This window comes from Balearica regulorum, chromosome 5 (genome assembly GCF_011004875.1).
Source record: "Balearica regulorum gibbericeps isolate bBalReg1 chromosome 5, bBalReg1.pri, whole genome shotgun sequence".
Taxonomy (NCBI): Eukaryota; Metazoa; Chordata; class Aves; order Gruiformes; family Gruidae; genus Balearica; species Balearica regulorum.
Genome location: NC_046188.1, coordinates 41,592,577 through 41,612,820, shown reverse-complemented (window position 1 = coordinate 41,612,820; position 20,244 = coordinate 41,592,577). Strand labels below are relative to the sequence as shown.

The following is a 20,244-nucleotide window of genomic DNA, read 5'->3' as shown; positions in this document are numbered from 1 at the left end:
TAGAATGGAATGGAAATCTTCACCACTCTCCTCCCAGATCCAAAGGACGCAATGTTGACAGCGATAGATGGACACCATGCACTCTCTGTGTCTCTGTGAGTTGAAGACATGGTGTGAGCTGGTATGTTTGTCAAAAGGTTATCATCAGGGCATACACTTTTTAGCGTGCATGTTTCCTGAGAAGGTCTCAGACCAGATCTTGCCCAATGGCTAGAAAGCAATCCTGAGCAGCAGACTGGATTCACTGATAGAGAGAGGCCAGCCCCAATCTCCACAGGGTGAAAGGGTGGACCAGCTATATCTGAACCATGTGTTTTGATAAAGATTGTTGGACTTGGGCTTCTTCTAAATTCTCTTACCACCTGGATAGGAACAGCAGTCCAAGGGGTGGCAAGTATCAGGGTAATTTTGGAAACCTTGTGGTGAGCAGGTGTTAGACCATCACACGGAGTCTTCTTAAACTCTGGCCTAGATGTAGGGTGGTTCTGAAAGACAATCAGCTCTGGATTTAAATCCTTGCTCGTGACCTCATTCCCACTAGCCGAATTTTCTCTTCCAGTCAGCACAGCTGGGGACAGCCATATATCTCTGGAGACAGTCTGCTGGGGAAGGCCAGGATACTTAGAGGAAGTCACATGAAATCTTGTGATTTGAAGGGCTGGAGACCCATCTGAAGGGAAGCCTTGTTTTGTTTTCTGGGATCCTGTTGGAAGACCAGCTGGAGTTTCAGGCACCTTCTCTAACTGTGGCATGAGCAGACTTGAATGAGCATGACTGCTTCCATGGGAATCTGCTCGAAAAGGCTTTATTGTCAAGCTGCAAGTCGAAATGTAAAGCTTCATTGAAGCATGGAGGTCTTGCATTTGGACATTGCATTGGCTACAGCCTTCTTGGGGTGGGAGAGAATCACAAGGTTCCAGGGATGCATGGAGTTTTTTGCTGCAGAGTGTAGAAACTGCTGGAATAGCAGACAGATCAACATCTAGGCGTGATGTCCAGCTTGGTGGAGCTTTGCAGGAAAGGACGTCAGAGGGCAAAGATACAGCAAGCTTCAAGGGATCATTTTTTTCAGGAGAAATACGATGAACACTTTTTTCTCTTTCTGAATATTGCTTGTAAGATGCTGATGTTGATTGAGTGCCAGAACCCTCATATCCATGGCCCTGAGGGCTCCTGGGAGGACTGAAACACCCGGATGTCTCATCAGGATTGACACAGTGAGTAGTGCTCTCAACAAAACCTTTCTTCCGGTCTGTGTGTGCCAGGACGACATCTAGCCTTGAACAGTAAGCTCCAGAAGACACACTGCTTGGTGGTGAGCTGGCATTTCCTGGAGCAAGCTCTGCAACTGATTGACCAGTGGGAGGATGCCATTCTGATGCTGGCATCTTTTGAAAAGACCTGTCCCGCACAGCAGATTCAAAAGTAGGAGGTGGGGTCATTCTGCTGGAAGACAGCATCACTTCTGCAGTGGAGACATAGGTGGCAGATGAAAGTTTGCAGCGATGGTCCCTGCATGACATTCTGAAGCTTAGTCCTAAACGATGCAAAATCAAAGCCACAAAGCTTGCCTTTCACCGTGTTTTTAAAACCAACTCCTAATCCTTTTTCCTTTGGCACTGGAAATTTCCATTCTTCCTCTGAAGCACAGGAGTGAGAGATGAATAAACATTCTCCAGGAAAAAAATTATAAACTAAAAAAATCCACATTCAAAATAAAAATGCACAGCTCTTCTAATACTGCTACCACCGCCTGTCACGTCTGCAAAGTGATATGAGTGTGGGATGGGCAGAAAGATAAATTACGGAGCATGAGGCTCTGCTCCCTGAGTGTTCTGACAGTGAGACTGCAGACAGAGTAGGAGGGAGCCAAAAACGCCTGCCAGAGACAGCCTGCGAACTTGCTGTTATTTCATCTGTGAAAAAAAAAAAAAAAAGGAAAGCAGCTAACCTGAGCAATGCATCTGCTGCTGTGAAAAGGTTAGAACAGAGCAGAGTGTACTGGACACTGCTTCTGCTCAAAGCAAAAAAACTTTTTTCTTCTTTCTCTTTTTCAGCTGTTGCTTGTCTGCACTCTGAATGGCAAGATCTCAGATCGCAGGTCTTAGGAGAGTTTCCTACAGCAGTTCCATGCAATGGCACAACTGAATTCATAATAAAAAAAAAATTAAAAGATAGATGTTTGCCTAATTTTCTCCACATGTGCTCTATTTTCTTTAGCATAGAACAATCCTAGACTAAATTCTGCAGAAATCCGTCGAAGGTTTAAGTAACTTGGATGTAATATAAGATGCTGGCATAAAGTCAAACCCGTCACACTGGCACAGACAGCGAATGAGAGAGCAGTTCTCAGGAGTAGTTCTTAGTTTAAAACACTCCTCTGTTGCCTTCGTCCTTCCCCTGTTCCTTGCTGCTGGGGGGAGACACTTGGTCTAAGGTATATGAAGTACTGGGAAAATAGGATCCAAAAATTATGGGTTGGCAGAAGCTGCTTTATTACACACATATTTTGCAGATGTGCAAAACAAAATGCATGTGACTGAGCTTTGCCTCAAACACAAAAGTCAGAGGAAACACAAGGAGTGGAGAGATCGTTTCTGTTTGCCTGATAGGAATCCTTTTTGAATGTGTGTTTGCTTTTGTCCTTTCTGAAAGCAGGGAATGACAATATTCCCATTGGGAAAGTGGTTTGAGAGTCTTCAATTGATGCCTTGGCTGAATACTTTTTGAAAATGCATTTTAAAGGACTGCTTTCCTACCATCCTGCCTGTCTCTAGGGAGCGGTCACTATGCAGCCGTATTTCAACTCCATACAGTAGTAACAGCGCCCCATCCAAAAGGAATAGATTCCTCTTCCAATTGTTCTTCAAATGCAGAGAAGTAAAATACAAATAGTGACTAAGGAACCTCAGTTCACTGTCAAATTGTATATACTGATACATAAGGCAGATGGTGGCAGCTGCAAAAAACAGCTTTGTAGTTCTTGCTATTTATCCCTCATTTAGATGGGAGTCCTGCAGCACAGGAATAACCCGTTTGAAGAATGATCACACTTCACACTAGAGATGAGAGAACAAAAGCAATGGAGGATATTCTGGGAATACAGGAATTCCAGCTGTACAGGAATCAGAACAATGTTGCTGTTTCTACTCAGGGTCAGGCTGATGCAGTGCATGTTAAGGAAGGACCAGAATCCAGTAGAAAGTAAATTCCTTCCTGTTCTTCCATGAACAGCAGCAAATGAGCCGCATCTTACAATTCCTTATTGTTTTCATTCCATAAATTCTTCAAAATACAGCTTATTTTGTATGTAAACATATATAGTCTCTGTCTTCTCAGCAGCATAATAGCCTAAACCTGCATCACTCTGTATTTATACTCACTGTGGACTGACACTGCTCTTGACATTGAGGTGATAACCAATATTACCAGGTCTCAAATCAGTAAAACTGACTTAAAGACAGCAAAATATGATTTAAAATCTACAGGCATCAGTGGAATTTGTGAAGTACAGCTGAGATGTGCTTTCACCAATACTCTTTAGCTCTGAGGCAAGCTGATGTTCCTGGGTAGTTGCCTTTTCTTTGTGATACTCTTGCTCAGTGTCAGCTGTGGGTTAAAACCAAGATGACAAGAATGGACAATGCAGGAGTGAGTCATCATGGAGGAAAGCTAGTAACTCCCGAAAGGAAAGCTGTTCACAATTGGTGCATCCAGAGTAGTGAGACTACTATGAGAGAAAGATTCTGATAACAGAACTGCCCTTCATGGCCCTCAAACTCACAGTCTTCATTCTGAGGCTTTTCTTTGGCTGAAGAAACCTGTGGTAGGAGGCAGGTAATGTGACTGATCCTACCAAGAAAATTTACCCATTCTATGATGAATACCCACCCCTTTTGTGGCAGTCTACCTCACAGCATATAGCAATGATAAATTCATCTGAATAAAGAAGTAATATGAAGTGCAGTTTACCTGTATAGAATGTGCTGGAGGCATTCTAAAAATGCCAGGTACAATCCCTTTCATGTAAGAGTAATGTAGTCTTTTGCAACCAGGACTTATGACTGAGGGGCAAGAAGAAACACTACCCATAGTAGCTTCCTACGCATTTACCTCTGAGGTATATACAGCAAAGCAGATGCCATAGTCACAGTTCCTCTGCATGCTAGCTGATCTCCATGTCATGAAAAGAGAAAGAATACAGTGGACAAAATCTTGAAGAGTTTACATTTTCCCTGATGATGGTATCCATGCAGGAGCTTAGCAATGATGTATCATTTCTTGGTAGGGAATTGAGATAGATATAATGCAGATTGTGCCATTTGCTAATTAAGCACCAAATACAAATTTTTAATGGGCAGAACTATGTAATATTTTAGTCCAGAAACCTGAACATAAGCGAAACTCTCTTAGTTTCATGTTTCGGCACAAACTCAGAATGCAGGCCATGCTGGCCAAGGGTGCCAATTGTAGGCAATTATGATATGCATTTCCTTCAAGGAATGACTGGCAGAAAACTCCAAGCCCATCTGTCCCAAAGGGTTAAGTATCACTGCACGGCACAGCTCAGGGTCAGTTTCGCAAAAGATTTAGTGCCAGTGGCAAAGCACTGGTGGAAAACAGAGCTCAGCACAAACTGAGAGCTATTATATTATGCTTCCAGTGGTCTTGGAGAATTAAGAATTATTTTTCCTTAATAAGAAATGACCCAGAGGTACAACCTCCTTCAGCTTTGCTTCAACCCTTCAGTTTGGCAACCTTCAACCCATTGATGTAGTTTGCATGCCAAGTCTCAGCACAGTTGCAGCAATCTATCAATCCATGAATTTGCATAGAGTGACTGGAAAAGATGTCTGAATTCTGCACTCAGTTTTGTAATAGCATACATCAGACATTGAGCTCGAACCTTTTTAAATACTTCCATGAATCCAGGAAATTGCAAGAAAGACAAAAGATAATTTAATATTGGTGGAAAAAAAAATCTATTTCAAGAGCTGCAAAACATTAAGAACATCCTTCTATCTCTTTGCATTAACTGTATCAGCCCTCTCTTTTCATGAGACCTTTTTTCATTAGCTCATCTTTCTCTACTGCATCAAACAGAAACTAATATTCCTTACAATCAAATCCTTCCATAGTTGTTCTCCACATTGCTATCAACTCCCTTGCAGAACGGAGAAGTCAATGCCTTTTCCCGGATTCACTCACACTGCAACATCCATTTTCCACTAGCTGCATTTCCCCAGCACTAACTCTCAGCCTGGGGTGAGGTTTCCAGCAACACCTGCCAAGTAATCTCCCTGTCCTCCTCCAAACCCTCCTTACAATTTCCCTTCTCTCCGAAGCCTACAAAACAATTTGCCAGTAGTTAAGCTGTTGGTATGCTGAGGTCGGTTTGCAAAGTGGACTAATACTGGACTGTTGTCTCCCTCTTCTGTTGTAACTCTCATCTGTTAGCTCTTATGTTTATTTGCAATGAATTACCTTTCAGGCAAGGATCATCTGAAAGGGGGTGTCTTGTACATTGCTACAGTCTCCAAGTGATATCACGATGCAAATAATAACAATAAAAAGAATGTCTTGTCTATACACATACACAAGGATTTTAAGATGTAGGTCAACAGTAGTCCCCTTTTAGTTTGGAAGAGTTCAAATGCTTAAAGAGTTGAACTGCTTATTTCAAGTTTATAATTCACTCACCTCCTGTGAGTTCAGGAGCATGTCCAGGTGGTCCCAATCCTTGTAGAACATTTGCTCTTGGTGTATTTTCTCCAGCCACTCCTTCTTCTGTTTCCATTCATTGTATACATTTTCCTTCTCTTCCAACAGAGCCTGTAGCTTCTGCTGAATCTGAACACAATTTCCAATTAAAAACTTATGTTGGTCTTCATACCCCATGGACCAGGGTAAGGTGGGAGGTGAAAGGATTAAGTGGAGTGCTAGATAGGCCCCTTAAATTGTCACAAAATTATCCAACAGAAAAAAGTAGAGTAAGTTCTATCACTTATATTTGGGCAGACAGATAATCAGAGGTGCCTCATTTCAGGAATGGAGGAGTGTTTCTTACAGCATATACAGCAGTCCAAGCTAAGAGCAAAGAAAAGTAACTTTCTCAAATGTGTCTTCTAGAATCGAATCCTAATTCTCCATTATCTTTAGTCATAACAGTGCAATTATAGCACTTCAAATTGGGATAGGACAGATACTTAAATAAGTTTTCAACATAGCATATTCTCCTAATCAGTGAATGCATGCCTCAACATTAGACTTCATGTAATTTCAGCTTCCAAACTCTGTATATCCACAGGCCTTCTATAATTTTTTTTTCCTACATTTTTCCACAGGCAAAGGACTTTAGAGTCAGGAAGATTTCTAGTTACTATAGTAATACTTTGCAATATTCAACAAATTTTCAGGAAATAGCTTGGTCAGATGGGAGAGTAATTTGCACGAACCGTGCAGTTTTCTGAAAATATTCAAGAGATGTTAATGAATTGTCATGGGAGAAGTAAACTAGTAGACTGGAAAAGAAATAATGCTGTGAGAATCTTAGAAGCTATTTTTCTTCAGTAAACTGACATTTGGATTTCTATTTTTCATTTCTGGGGAGTTATATATACCAGCATAATTCATTACTACAGAAAATGTTTCAATTCATCTTTAAACTCTCTCATATGTTTGAGTGTTTTCATTCTTTCATTGACAGGTTTTTGTCCAGTCTGAGATGGATATAGCTCTAACGTGAAGCATAGTATTTGTGTGAAAACCCAGTTTGGGAAGTGGGTAGAATTATCTCCATTGCTCAGAACATAGTGAACTTCTCGAATAACCTCAGCTTTGCTTCAGTGGGCCCTCAGAAAATGCCAGCACTCATCTACTGCTGAGGTAGGAAACGGAACAGATGTTTCTGTGCCCAAGCTAGGTAACACACTGAGACAAATGTAAAAGTCATACACATGGATAATCTGTGAGTGTACACACGCATTCGTACGCTTATAGCGCAGTATAGTATAGAATGATAGTTACACTGGTGTTGAGTAGCTGAGTGTGTGTGACTGAATTCAAATGAGTTTCAGTTACCTCTTTTGATCCTATTTCTTCATCTTGCAAGAGTGACTGTCCTAGCTGTACAACATGACTATACTTTTCTTCTCGTGCTTCAATCTCTGCCAGTAGCTGTTGATGCTGAGTAAGTCTCAGGCTGCTAGTAGATATGTCCCGAATAGTCTCCTTGGCTCTCATTTCCCTTATTATTTCTGCTGTCCATGAGAAATAGTCCCACACCTGGAACCCAAGAAAATGTGAAAGTTGAGGTTAGAGCTCAAGCTTGGGATATCAGGCAGGAAAATTATAAGCTGACTGTTCAATTTTAAGTGAATAATAGGTAATAAAATCACAGATAAAAAAGAAGATACTTCATTAGGGCTTAGAGTACTTCTATGAATTTTAACAAGGGTGGATAACTGCAGGAATTTCTACATACTGTGTTAAATCATACATGTTTTGTAATATCATAATCAAACTGTGTCATATCACATCAATGACAACATGATATAATTTCTTGTCCTTTAGTCCATCATTCCTTAAGTGTCTTCTGGTGTTATTCCTTCACAGAGGATAAAACATCACCCTACTTTTCTATGACTTAGCTTTGGCTAATACAAGTCTCTATGAAACTTAAGTGGTACACATATTCTAAAACGAGAGTAAGAATTTTCAGGTGAAAAAACAAATGTGCTTACTCTAATAGAGGTGGAAAAAAAACAAATCACAGGTCAGAAAAATTGCTTAAGCATATCAGGTATGCAGATTCAGCTCTTGATTTGTGGAACTGTATGACTGAGATTGTTCTAGAAACACAATTCTGGAAGGAACAAGGATGTAATGCTAGTTTACTTTCAAAATCCGATGAACTGATAAACACATTTACAATATCTTAAAGTGTCTGAGGCATTCAGCTGAGGCAATTATGAGCAAGAAAATTCTAAAACAAATCTCTGAGAATTATTTTCTGACTGTGACTGAAGAAACTTGTGCATGTAAAAATAATTTGACATTTTCTGTATGTTTTTTTCTGCATTTGATTCTGCACCTTCAGCAGTCCACTTACTTCAGGCATCTCACTTGAATCTGCAATAGGTGTTTTGCTCTTATGGGTCAGTTTGTAAAAAGATAGGACTGTAAAGGACTGTACTGGGGATTATATGGGATGATTAAGTTTTGTTATAGTTTAATTGTGTTTGGATCAGTTGATTCAATTCCGAGGTGGTAAATGGTCTTTTAGATTTTAACATTCTTTTAAAATACACTTATGTATAATAAGTGCTGAAGAAAAATGCTCTTTTACTGCAGAGAACTAAAAATTTTCTCTTGTGAATGGTTGCTGGCTTTTCCTCTGAAGAAAACTATGTAATGGAAATAGCTTCTTGCCTGTTCTATTTTACCCATGGATTTTTATCCCTATCATCAAAATTTTGTACAGCTGAAAGCTGGCTTGTGAACCAGCCAGCCAGGAAAAAATATTTTCAGAAAAACACCACAAAATTGAAATTGGCCAATTTGGGGTCCTAATAGTTTAGGCTTTAAAGCCAAGATACTATTTTCTTAAAGCTGGTGCACACAAGTACTAAACAACTCTTTAAAAGGACTGCGGCCCTTTTAAAGAGTCCCACGTAGTGCACATGTGTTGGCTTAACTTTGGTTTGCAGAGCTAATTCACACACAGCTGGATGTCACTGTAGACACTGACATTGCACTTGGCACTGCAAATGTCTAAGACTCCCTGAGACTTTAAGCTAAGCGTTAGGAAAAAATCCATAAATCTCAGGATATTTAATGCAATGGAATAAGTCAAGAGCCAATAAGAGGTTATTGGACTGCCACTGCCAGCAACGTTTAAGGATAGAGTAGGCAGTCTGCAGGAAACTCCTAAGCAGAGCCTGACTGAGACCATGCAGATCCTAGCACAAACTTCAGAACAAGAACCTCAGATCATTCAGAAATACTTTGAGTCTATGTCTAAATTCCTCTTCCTTGTCAGAGCTTCTTGGAAGACATGGAGCCCTCTGCTCTTACTGTGTGTTGTCAGTTAGGGCCAGCTTTCCTATTTAATCAGACTAAAATCTTACTTGATGGGATGCAAGAAGATACACTAGATGATTGTGCAGAATTCTCATGTCATGGAAAGACCGATTTGGTTTTGTTTCATGTCTTAATTGGTGTAGAATTTCATAATGAAAAAGCCCCATGGACTGCATATGAACTATAGTGTCGTGGTTTAACCCGGCAGGCAGCTAAAACAACCACACAGCCGTTCACTCACTCCCTTCCACAGTGGGATGGGGGAGAGAATCAAAGACACACACAAATAAAAAAAGGGAAAACTCATGGGTTGAGATAAAGACAGTTTAATAGGACAGAAAAGGAAGAGAATAATACTAGTACTACTAATACTAATAAAAAAGAATATACAAAGCAAGTGATGCACAGCACAATTGCTCACCACCTGAAACCTGTGCTCAGCTAGTTCTTGAGCCAAACCACCTCCTGGCCCACCCCCCCCAGTTATATACTGAGCATGACACCACATGGCATGGAATATCCCTTCGGCCAGTTTGGGTCAGCTGTCCTGACTGTGTCCCCTCCCAGCTTCTTAAGCACCCATCGCCTTTTCGTAGGCAAGCCAGTATGAGAAGCTGAAGTCTTTGACTGCTTAGCAACAACTAAAAACATCACTGTGTTATCAATATTATCTCATACTAAATTGAATACACAGCATTATACCAGCTACTAGAAAGAAAATTAACTCTATCTCAGCTGAAACCAGGACAAATACTAATGGAAAAAAGTACACTGAACAATTGTGACTAACATTAAGTTTGTGGACCTCTTGGCACAGCTGAAAGAGGAAAGGGAGCAAAGTTGCCTCTTTGCACTCAGGAATTTGGGGGATGTTCTGCAGCAGAGCTGCTCTAACCTACCCTAGAGCTACTGAGATTCTTACAGTCATTAGACATGGCTGTATATCTCTGCCTTTTCCCATCTGGGCAGAAAGACGAGCTTACCAAATTTGCGGAACCAGCTCTTCACTTCGTCAGGAATTATTGTTAGGAAAGAAAATGAAAATTGAGAGGATCAGGAATATTTCTTGGCAGCAGACTGACATCAAAGAGAGGGAGATGCCCGAGGCATAACCCCATCTAAGGCATGTCAGTGAGAATACAGTCACTTCACTTTGTCATTTTGTTTTATGATGTTAGGAAAGCACCTTAATGACTGTGTAGCCCTCTATTAAGCGCTGGCAGATCTACGTATTTTTAAGGTGTTCACTGCTTGTAAATTTATCAACACAGATGAAAGGACACACTGCCAGAGCAAGAAATAGGCTATAGATTTGCCATTCAGATCACAGGATGCACCACAGATTTCAGACAAAATTCAAACCAAAGGTATTTTGTATGGTTCCAGCAATAAAAAGACAAAGGTACCCCCACCAACAGGACATTTTCCATCTAAAGTCAATAACTAAATTTATGACAGAATTTTTGAAACAAATCAATAACAAAGTGAACTCTGAATGACTATGTTTTAATGGATAAATCCATAAAGATCCATCCTGATGAAGATCCCCAGACTGAAGACTTCAAGAATCTAATATATATTAGAATAATACATAGTAGAAGAAGTTTGCCTTGTTCTTACTATCATTCCTAGATACTGTCAGACAGTGGACAAATTAACCTTTCACCTACATCAGTAGAGCCACTCTAATTTTCCTTAAGTCATATCCTAATTAATTTTAATTCCCCATCAACAGTTCTGCACAAGATAATGGATTCTTAACAGTTAAAAAACAAACCAACCAAACCCTCAAAAAACCAAAGTGCCATAAGCATCCTTTATCTCTAACTGTACAATATGTTTTTTGATAAAATATGACAGGTAATGCTGGTTTGAACACTTCTAAGGGACTTAAAATGGATTACCCTAATGCGCAGAAGCCTCTCATGCTAGCACAAAAGCATCATGTACACTCTATTGTGGTCTTGATTCCAGCTCACCACCTTAAGACAAACTTGTGGGAACTTTTTTTCCAGGTGAGCATATTCTCAACTTCCCAGCAAATTTGGAAACACATTGTGAACTACCAGAGGTATCTTTAATTGACACTGAAGTTACACCTGGAACAGTTCAAGAGTACAAAGAATGTAAAGGTATTCTAGAAATCTACATTAGGAACTTCCTTCATGATAAAAGGGGGCACCCTTGCTGTTTTAGTACCTGCTGCTGCAGTACTTGCCGCAATAATCTACTAATTTGCAGTGGTGTAGCTCAAGTGCCTTCACTGAGACTACTGACATTCGCAAAGTATTTTGTGGCAAATCATAGCTCAGTGACCTACTGAGTTCTTCGGAGACAATGCTACTGTGTATTGCAGATGATGATTTATGCTGATATATGCAGGTCACTGTGTTTAAGCAACTTGAAAGGTTACTGCAAAGACCAGTGAGTTGTATTTGATACATTCCAAAAAGTAAGTTAACTGAGGGTTATTGCATGCCCTGAGAGACAGAGAGAACAAACTTTTAGCAATTATAAATGGGAAACATCTATTTTTATCACTCTTCCTCAGTGGGGATTGCAGTTTTTGAAAAAACTACTGCTGCTACTGCGAAGTGATGACCATTTCTGACAACTATCAATTACACACAGTTGGATACAAGCTTTCCTTCCTAGAGAAGGTAAAAGATCCTTATTTCCAAATAGCTACAAGTACTTAAATACTTGATTAATAACACAGATAGCACCTGCAGCCTGTTACATCAACCTTTGCAGCTTGGAAGTACACCTATGATTCACACACACTGAAGGCAGCTTTCCCCTGTGTACCAATGGACAGAAGGCAGAAGTGCTTACATGTGCCTGAAACTGGTAAAGCTTGTATGCTTGTTCCAGAAGTTTCTTGCGCAGTTCCACTTTAGACTTCAGGGCCTTCCAGTTGGTCACTATTGCCTGCTGCTTTGCTTTCAGGTCTTCCACTTGCTTCTTTGAGCAATGAGTCAGCACACGATCTGCGGAGTGGATCAGCTCCTGCAGCTACACACAGTGAAGAGAGAAGAGGGTAGGAAAGAGAGAGTCATAGATATTCAGCTAATATCAGAAAAGTTATGATAAGGGCTCTGTTAATTGTACATGAATCTACAATTCAAACATTTTTTGACCTAACTTTTCTCATGCTAAACAAAAGCTTCCCTAATTACAGTTCTATGGAATAACAGTGACATCCAGTGTTTGCTAGGGCTCACAACAGTGATTTTTTTCAAATAGGCAGATTTTGTTTCTCCTTCTTACTATACCATTTATTACATGAGTAATGCAAATAATAGCTATCCATACCTTGTTTTCCCCAGTGACCATATAGATTAACTGTGACTACGTTCTTTTCATGCACATCTCATGCTCTTTTACGTTTAAAAGTAACAAGCAGCTGGTGGGATCAATTCTAGTGTTACCTGCCACAAGGCCAAGACATGAGGCCACTGATAAGTAATACGGGGATAACTACTTCAGCAATCTCAATATAACACATGCTGTGTTAACTATACCATTACATTTACCAAAGTGATGAAGAGAATACTCATAGTTTTATTGGTCTAGTTGAAGCTAAGCAAATCTCCTATAGACAAGAAAGCTGTTCTCACGAGCTGAAACTTTTCACAAGTTTGTATAATGAGCCCTATCCTCCTTTCTCGCAGTTCAATTCCTACCCCTCTAAAGTTGTTGAAAATTCCAGACTGCTGCCCCATCCTTCCTTCCATAATTCCCTATAGTCAGTCAATGCATTTTGTGTTCAATGAATATTCAGTTTCTCTGCACATAGTACAGATTCTGGATTTTTTCTTATAATCACCTGGAACACTTTGAAGAAGGCAGTAAACACATCATAAAGGCTGGCATAATCATACATTTCAAACAATGATCAAAACTATCCCTGTGAATCACTTCAATAGTCAACACTCATTATAAATGTCCCTTATTCGTAAGGTGTTACATGACCTACTTTATCACTGCCATCAGACCTTGAACATTAAAAAAAAGCAAAAGACTAAGGAAGATCCTTAGAGACTTCCAGACTCTGACAGAGACCCTGTAATAATTTGGTTCACAATACTAAATTATTACTATGATTGTATTGTAAACTTGAATTTTCGCTACATATTACAAACCAGAAGTGACTTTCCTTACCTGCTGCTCATTCCCAGAGAGCTCGTGCTCCAAGGCCACATGGTTCCGGAGCTGGGTTTGCACACCTCTCATGTCCTTGGCAACATCATCTGGAATACTTTTGGACTTCTCCTAGAAAGAAGAAATCAGAGAAAGCTTTGTTACTTTCTACTTCCAAGCAAAACACACTACAAGCCTACTTTAGTAATTTTGTGTAGCGCAGTTCATACTGCACAGTTAAGGACTTCCTGGGATACTCAGCTATGGTAGGTAAAGGGAAGCCGGAAAATCACATGTAAGTATCTTAGTGATTAAGCTTTCCAGCTGGACTGTGAGAGAAGAAGGTTCAAGTCTTTCCTTGATCAGACAATACAGGAGATTGTCTTACAGGCTTTGTGTTGGGACTGAATTGCTCTCCCGCTCAGTAGTGAAACTTGTTAACAAGATGAAATGCAAGAAGTGTGTATTGGTTGCCTGAACCAAACTCAGCATGGGGATAAACCAACAGTTGGTTTGTGAAGCGTTTCTGAACTATCACTTGTCACTGCCACAGAATTAACTACTTCATCACTGAAGTTAAATATGCACCAAGTTCTGAAAACCCCATGTAGGATACAATGAAATATTATGACATTTGATTTTCATTCATGATAGGGAAAGACAACAGGAATGACATAGTTGAATAGGGCAGCCTCTGCCAGCACAAGCAAGTAGAAGATCTACTGCATGGAAGCTCACAAAGCCCTGTTGCCTTGCAAACAGTGAAAGATCTGTTGGATCACTGCCTCCTGTACACATCTGCATTAGGGAAACCACATCTCTCATTACAGCAAGGATGTGATTTTTCCTTTAAATTCTTCAGGATGCTCAGATAAAACAGAAGGTTGAAGACTTTCATTGAGACTTCTCCCCCCAGTTTTCACACCAGGTCTGTTTGAAAAGGTACAGTTTGCTAGTACTGGGCACTGAAATGAGAGGAAAAGGTTTTTGGCCCAGCTTTTTGCATCAGGTCACTTGATTGCCTGACAACCTTCTAGGCTAACAGTCATTGTAATCCAGATAAATGCTTTTTACAAGACAGTTCTTTCTTCAGCACATAAAGCTACAACGGTGTACAAAGAACTACCACGGTGAGGCAATAAACAGTTTCTTAGGCCTGATGACTGCAAACAACATTTCTATATGCATTTCACTGTGGGACAGCTTAGTTCAAGCCCTGGTCTTCTCATCTTATCCCACAGATCAACAACTCTAGCTGCACCTGGTTTTACCAATGGTTCTCATAATGTGACTAGTCAGGCCTAAGGATTACCCAAGATTTTTTTTTTTTAATACTTTCAGTAATCACACAGGTTTCTTACTGAGATTTTTTTTGAAGTCAGCAGTAAGTTGAGAATCATAAGAATACTCCATAAATTAAGCTGTGAAATGAAATTCATATTATATGAGACTTTCCTATTATTTTTTACCTCAATATGGGCCAAAGCATCTGTCAGATCTTGGTAACACTTGTGGATCGCCTCAGCATCTCTCAGCCGCTCACCTCGTAATTTGGTAATTTCCAACAGCTCCTCCCAGGAGTTCCTACAAGGGAGGATGGGGAAAAGAACCATGTAAAACATTTTAACCAGGAGTAAAGGAGATTAACAGTCTGAAGAAAGACTGAAAACAAGATCTCCTCTTACTTTGTTTTTCATTCCTGCCATTAAATTCTGTTGGAGTGATTCTCTGATGGGTAGCATGTCTTTCACCCTATTCTGTCCATGTTCTCCTGTCTGCTCTAGGCACTTAAATAGATGATCCTATATAAGGGTGCCCCTCTCCAATATGCCTTTCAGGTTTTATATGCAGGACTTGGAGGACTGAGTCAGACCCTGCTATTCCCTCATCCTTCTCTTTTGGGCCAAAGATAAGAATCTTAGAACATCCTAATGTTGTTCTGCAGAGCAGTCATGGGATTCAAACTTGAAAATCAGAAGCAACTAAACACCTAGCCTTTCAGTTAGGTGATCTTGTTTCAAAGGGCAAAGGAAGTTCACTCACTCCTTACTTGTAAAGCCCCTTTGATGCAATTTACAAGAAGTCAAATCAGCAAGCATTTCTGCATTATAGTAGTTTATTTTTAAATGAGGCACGGCTGCAGCTCTGTGTCAGTGAGCAAACCACATATTTTGCAATTAGAGAACTGGGAGGACATGCCTTATCCTTTTCCAAGTCCTTCTCACTTCCTCCTCCTCAAGAGTGAATTGAAAGGACAAAATAGTATAGAGTAACACAAGTCTCCTACCTTAGCTCTTTCTGCTTCTGCCGAATTTCCCGGGACTCAGAATGCCCACAGTTCAGCAAGTTGTCTGCCAGCTGCTGGCAAGCCACAACTCTTTTCCCAGCCGCTTCCAACTGGTGTCGGAATGTGTCATATTTAGCACAAAGTTGCTTTTGAAGAAAAACCAACAAAAACAAAAAACGCATTTTGAGTGCTTTCTTTTCCTCAAACATACCTGCCTAGCTATAACAGCACAGCCAAAAGACAGGTAATAAGCTGATCATGTTTGGAGATGGCGAAACTGCAGAGAATGACTGGATTTTACCTTCAAAGACCATAAGGAGCTACAAACTATTAGCAAAACATGATGTTTGTGATGCAGGTGGGAGACAGAAACATTGTTATTGGAGATAGAATCAATGTACAACGAATGTCAATTATTAAATGATATGTTTTCACTTCATGAATGCAAATGTGTATTCAGTACTATAACTGGATAATGTAGTCCGATTTGAAGATTTAGGACATTTTAGGATATTTTGAAATAAATGATAGAAACTAGGATTCTGAACGGCTATTGATTTTTAATGGGCTGACATTAGATTAGTTTCTGTGCCATGTGAAGAGGTATAGCTGTAAATGTTTGCACATCATTTGTGATGAAAAAATCCTTAATGGACACCACACTAAAATATCTGGTTATTAAAAATAGAAAGGAGTTGCTCTCTGAAGATATAGACATTTTAGCATGCAGTCGTTTCATGCAGCTCAGCCCCCGCATGGTGACAGTATGTGAGTGTTAGGCAATGCTGCCTGCCTGTCATAATGAGTCAGTCCTTCCTACCCATGCTTCACCTTTTTCTCTTCCCATCTCCCAGTTGCTTACACTTATTTCCTACTCTGTCATATAAGATTTCAAGGACTACCTTAGAATCTTTTTTACAGTCTCTCTGCATACAGTTTGGTTGATTTTTGATCTGTTACCCAAAAAACTTACCAAAACATGTTCATAATCATTTCCATAGTCTGCAGAGCTGACTGTTTGTTTCTGCTGAGTGATCCAGTCTTGCAGATCTTCATATTCTCGTAGAAACTCATGCAAGACAAGAGTCTCATCCAGCTTCTTCCCTCTATTGGGGGAAGGAGACAAGACAATACAATTAGACCAAGGGAATATAAGAGGAGGGTCAGTAACCTCTCACTATCAAGACTCATTCTCTTTATGACTTTATTTCTCAAGATTTGAAATTGTGTTTGTAGGATGACAGCTGTCAGCCAGGTCAGACTCCTTGGCTGAGCTTCCCAGAAAAGCACTGTGCATAGCTGAACTCTCTCCCTGTTTTCGTGTTTTGTTGTGCTTTTGTTTGTTTTTCCTTCCCAAGAGAATACCTGTCATTTTTTTTTCCAGATCTGTCCTGATCTGTCTTTCTAAAGATAATTTAGTACTTAGGAAAATGAGAAGAGAATCTTTCTGAGGATGGTGCACCAGGAAGGCAAATGGTATGAAAGTAATTTTATGCAATTCTGCTCATATTGCCTGTTCAGCAAAATTGCTGCAACCTGCTGCATATTTCTGATCATCTAGAGTACCTTTTAATACAGCTTGACACATTACAGACCATACATAGTAAACAAAATACCAATTTTCCATCTGCTAACACTGTCTGGCCATTGTGCAAATATTCCAGGAAAGATGAACCTGGGCTTCCCTGTTTGAATCACAAATGCTCATCACAAGAGATGGAGCCTGCTGCAAGCGTCCAGCCTGCCAAGGAGAATGCAGAACAGGGGTACAAACCAGAGCGCCAATAAGCACCATGAGGTTAACATTAAGTGTGAATGAACACAAAACACTTCTGTGTTCAACACACAAACATTTTAATATTTCCAGATTGAGGATTTCTTTTTCTGAACTTTTCATTGACAGGAGTTTCTATTGATGCTTTTACTTTTAAAATTGTAAACAAGAATAAAAACAAAAAGTAAAATAAATATCAGCATTACCTCTAGGCTTAATTATTCTAGAATTCAGATTACTTGTTATTATACTTGCAGAGCTTCATTCCTTTTCTGAGTGAAAAGGTTTGTGGAGAAAAAACCTAAACTCTTCAGACATTTGTTCCTTCCTGACAACAAACCACAAGTGCTTAAAAACCCTGTGTACAAGCAACCTGTCCTGTTGTAAACATCTTACTGTAACGATAACAGAAAGGAAGTGAAATGAAAAGTAAATGATTCATTCAAGAGTAAAACCCTTCCTATACTAGCACAGCAACTGGGCATAAAGGTAAGTGTAACTAACTGTAATTGTCTCCCTTCTGCTATGTAATGAATTAAGTAATTTTCAAATAACATTACGGAAACCTTTTTAAACCATTTTTTTTACTTTTGATAGCAGATTTCAAATACCACAAAGGCAAGTCAGAATCTGGCATCTCAAGTCACTTTACAGGAGGATGATGAAGGGGAAAGAGGAAATTTGGAGGCTTCAAATCCTTAATATGTAGCAAAACTCCCTGAATAAAATGTAGAGTTCTTGCTTAGCAATAATGAAATGCTCATAGGTGCAAAGAATTATAATATAAACCCAAGAAATTTCCTAAATACATTTGAAAAAAGAGGAGTAAATGGATATGATCTAAATTCTAGTGAGATAACTGGGGATATCCTTTATTGACTTCAGTGAGCTTTGAATCAAACCTAGGATCCAAGGGGCAGTTCTAGTTTATACCTTGCTGCTGCTAGTTCCCGCAGCTCCTGGAGTCTTGAATGAACTTGTTCCTTTGGTCCATCAACCTCAACATACTGGATGGAACCCGCAAGAGGAAGGGTTTGGGCACTTACACTCAGTTCTTTCATCAGGTTTTGGTAAATGGCAATCTCATGCTCCAGTGCCTGGTAGAGAAAAAGAGTTGATTAAGAGCCAGTTGTCCAAGATATCCACTGTTTAAACTTTTGCACCAGCCTATGGTGTAGTCACTGAGACCTTAAAAGAGGAGAAAAGCTTTCTGGAAGCATGTGACATTTCCACAACTTGATCAATTTTAGATCATTTTCTAGCAAAATATTTTTAAAAATGTGTACATAAATTCAAACAAATTGGGTGAATAAAGACAATTAGAAATTCCTGATGCATTATTAGGCAGAGAAACATATTCCTGGAATAATGCTCTATCTGTATCTTTAATTTTAGGAAAAAAAATAAGGCTGCTGCATGCATCTGTAAGACTGAAAAGCAGATACCAGGTCATAGTCAGTGTTAGCCTCAGAAAAATAAAATGAGAATATTCACCATTGTCCTTTTTCCCCAAACAACATTTTTTCTAACCATATTAGTAAGCTGTATTGAGCTCTTCTATCAGTCCATTCACACGTAGACATACATCAATGTGAAATATCTTGTAGATGGCTGGACACTTAAGTACCAACAAGACAGAAAATTTTACAATCGCAGACAGACCAGAAGATCAGGACAGCATACAGAATTTAGGTAGAGAAATACCTTATGTTTCTTGAGGAGTTTCAGTGTTCCATCTTCATCCTTACCATAGTCCTTGCTTGTCACAAGTGGATATTTTTCTGCTACCCAAGCCTCCAGGTCTGAAGTATTCATTAAAAACTATAAGTTAAAGAGAAAGCAAATTAGTTTCTACCTCTACTTTCAAAATACGTCATTTTTTTGACCTAATAAATTCAAAATGGAGGGTACAATGTAAGATTTACTGTGATCTTTTATTAAATAAAAAATAAAGAATATTTAATCCCAAGAACTACTATTCCACACTGTTCTGTCAAATCATACAAAGGTGAAGAGAGCCACAGATGGAAGACTTCAGTGCAGGATAACTAAGGTCTTGTCCAGGCATCTAAGCTCTGGCAGTAAGTTTCAAGTTGTCTAACTTTTCTTTCTTCACATCACTATCCTTACTTGATTCTTCCTCTACCTTCTTCACTAAGGGTAGGGGCTAATTGTATAATATCATGGTGATATTTCTCCTTCTTGAGAAGTTCAAATCACCTATAAGAATCATGCTTCATAAAGGCTATAGTATGGACAGCTGTTTTTATAGATGGAGGAAATAAGAGCCAGATGATCAAATTCCTCAGGGAATATACTTTAGGTGGGCTTGTGAACTCTATGCAATGCCGTTTATGTCTACAAAACTGCATGTGTTATCTGAATAACTGCATTCCTACATGACCCACTGATGACAGAAAATTTGAATTATTGAGATGAACATGTGCATGCAATTTTTTTTTTTTTTTTTAACAGGGTAAACATAAAGGTCCAGTATCCTGTTGATAATAATAAGGCCCTGAGAGTGAAAGAGTGTTATCAGTTTCTCAGTATCATTTTCTTGCCTAGAACAGGTAAAGATTGGCTGGCACAAAAGATTCCTTCTTTTCTGATTTTCTTGTCATAATTCTCCAGTATGAAGGGCCAGTTCAGGATTCATTGCATTACTTAAGCCTGAGGCTCTCTAAAGATATTGATAAAGGAGCTACTACTAGGAGAAATGTGTGTTCTACACACAACCATAAGGGATGGGTACACAGTCTGAGGCAAACCTCTAGAGCAGCAGGTCTAGACTGGGGGCTGCATTCAGCCATGCAACCCACTCCTCCATTCCCATGAGTCTGGCCTCAGGCAACTGAAGTGAATACTTCAGTCCCAGCAAAGCTGTTTTGTTATTCACTTTAAAACTTTGGTCCTCTTGTTTGTCTGAAGAAGCTACTGTGTAAGCACTTTGCTGTAA

The 20,244-nt window shown here is 39.5% G+C and overlaps 1 protein-coding gene across 1 annotated transcript in view; it reads right to left on the bottom strand.

The window, feature by feature from the left end:
- SPTBN5 (spectrin beta, non-erythrocytic 5) overlaps positions 1-20,244 on the bottom strand; it is a 98,404-nt gene that overhangs the window by 49,950 nt on the left and 28,210 nt on the right. The window contains 9 exon segments of the mRNA XM_010305543.2: positions 5,701-5,850; positions 7,081-7,284; positions 11,917-12,096; positions 13,246-13,356; positions 14,694-14,808; positions 15,512-15,657; positions 16,485-16,617; positions 18,219-18,382; positions 18,990-19,106. Coding sequence (XP_010303845.2) covers positions 5,701-5,850; positions 7,081-7,284; positions 11,917-12,096; positions 13,246-13,356; positions 14,694-14,808; positions 15,512-15,657; positions 16,485-16,617; positions 18,219-18,382; positions 18,990-19,106 — 1,320 coding nt within the window.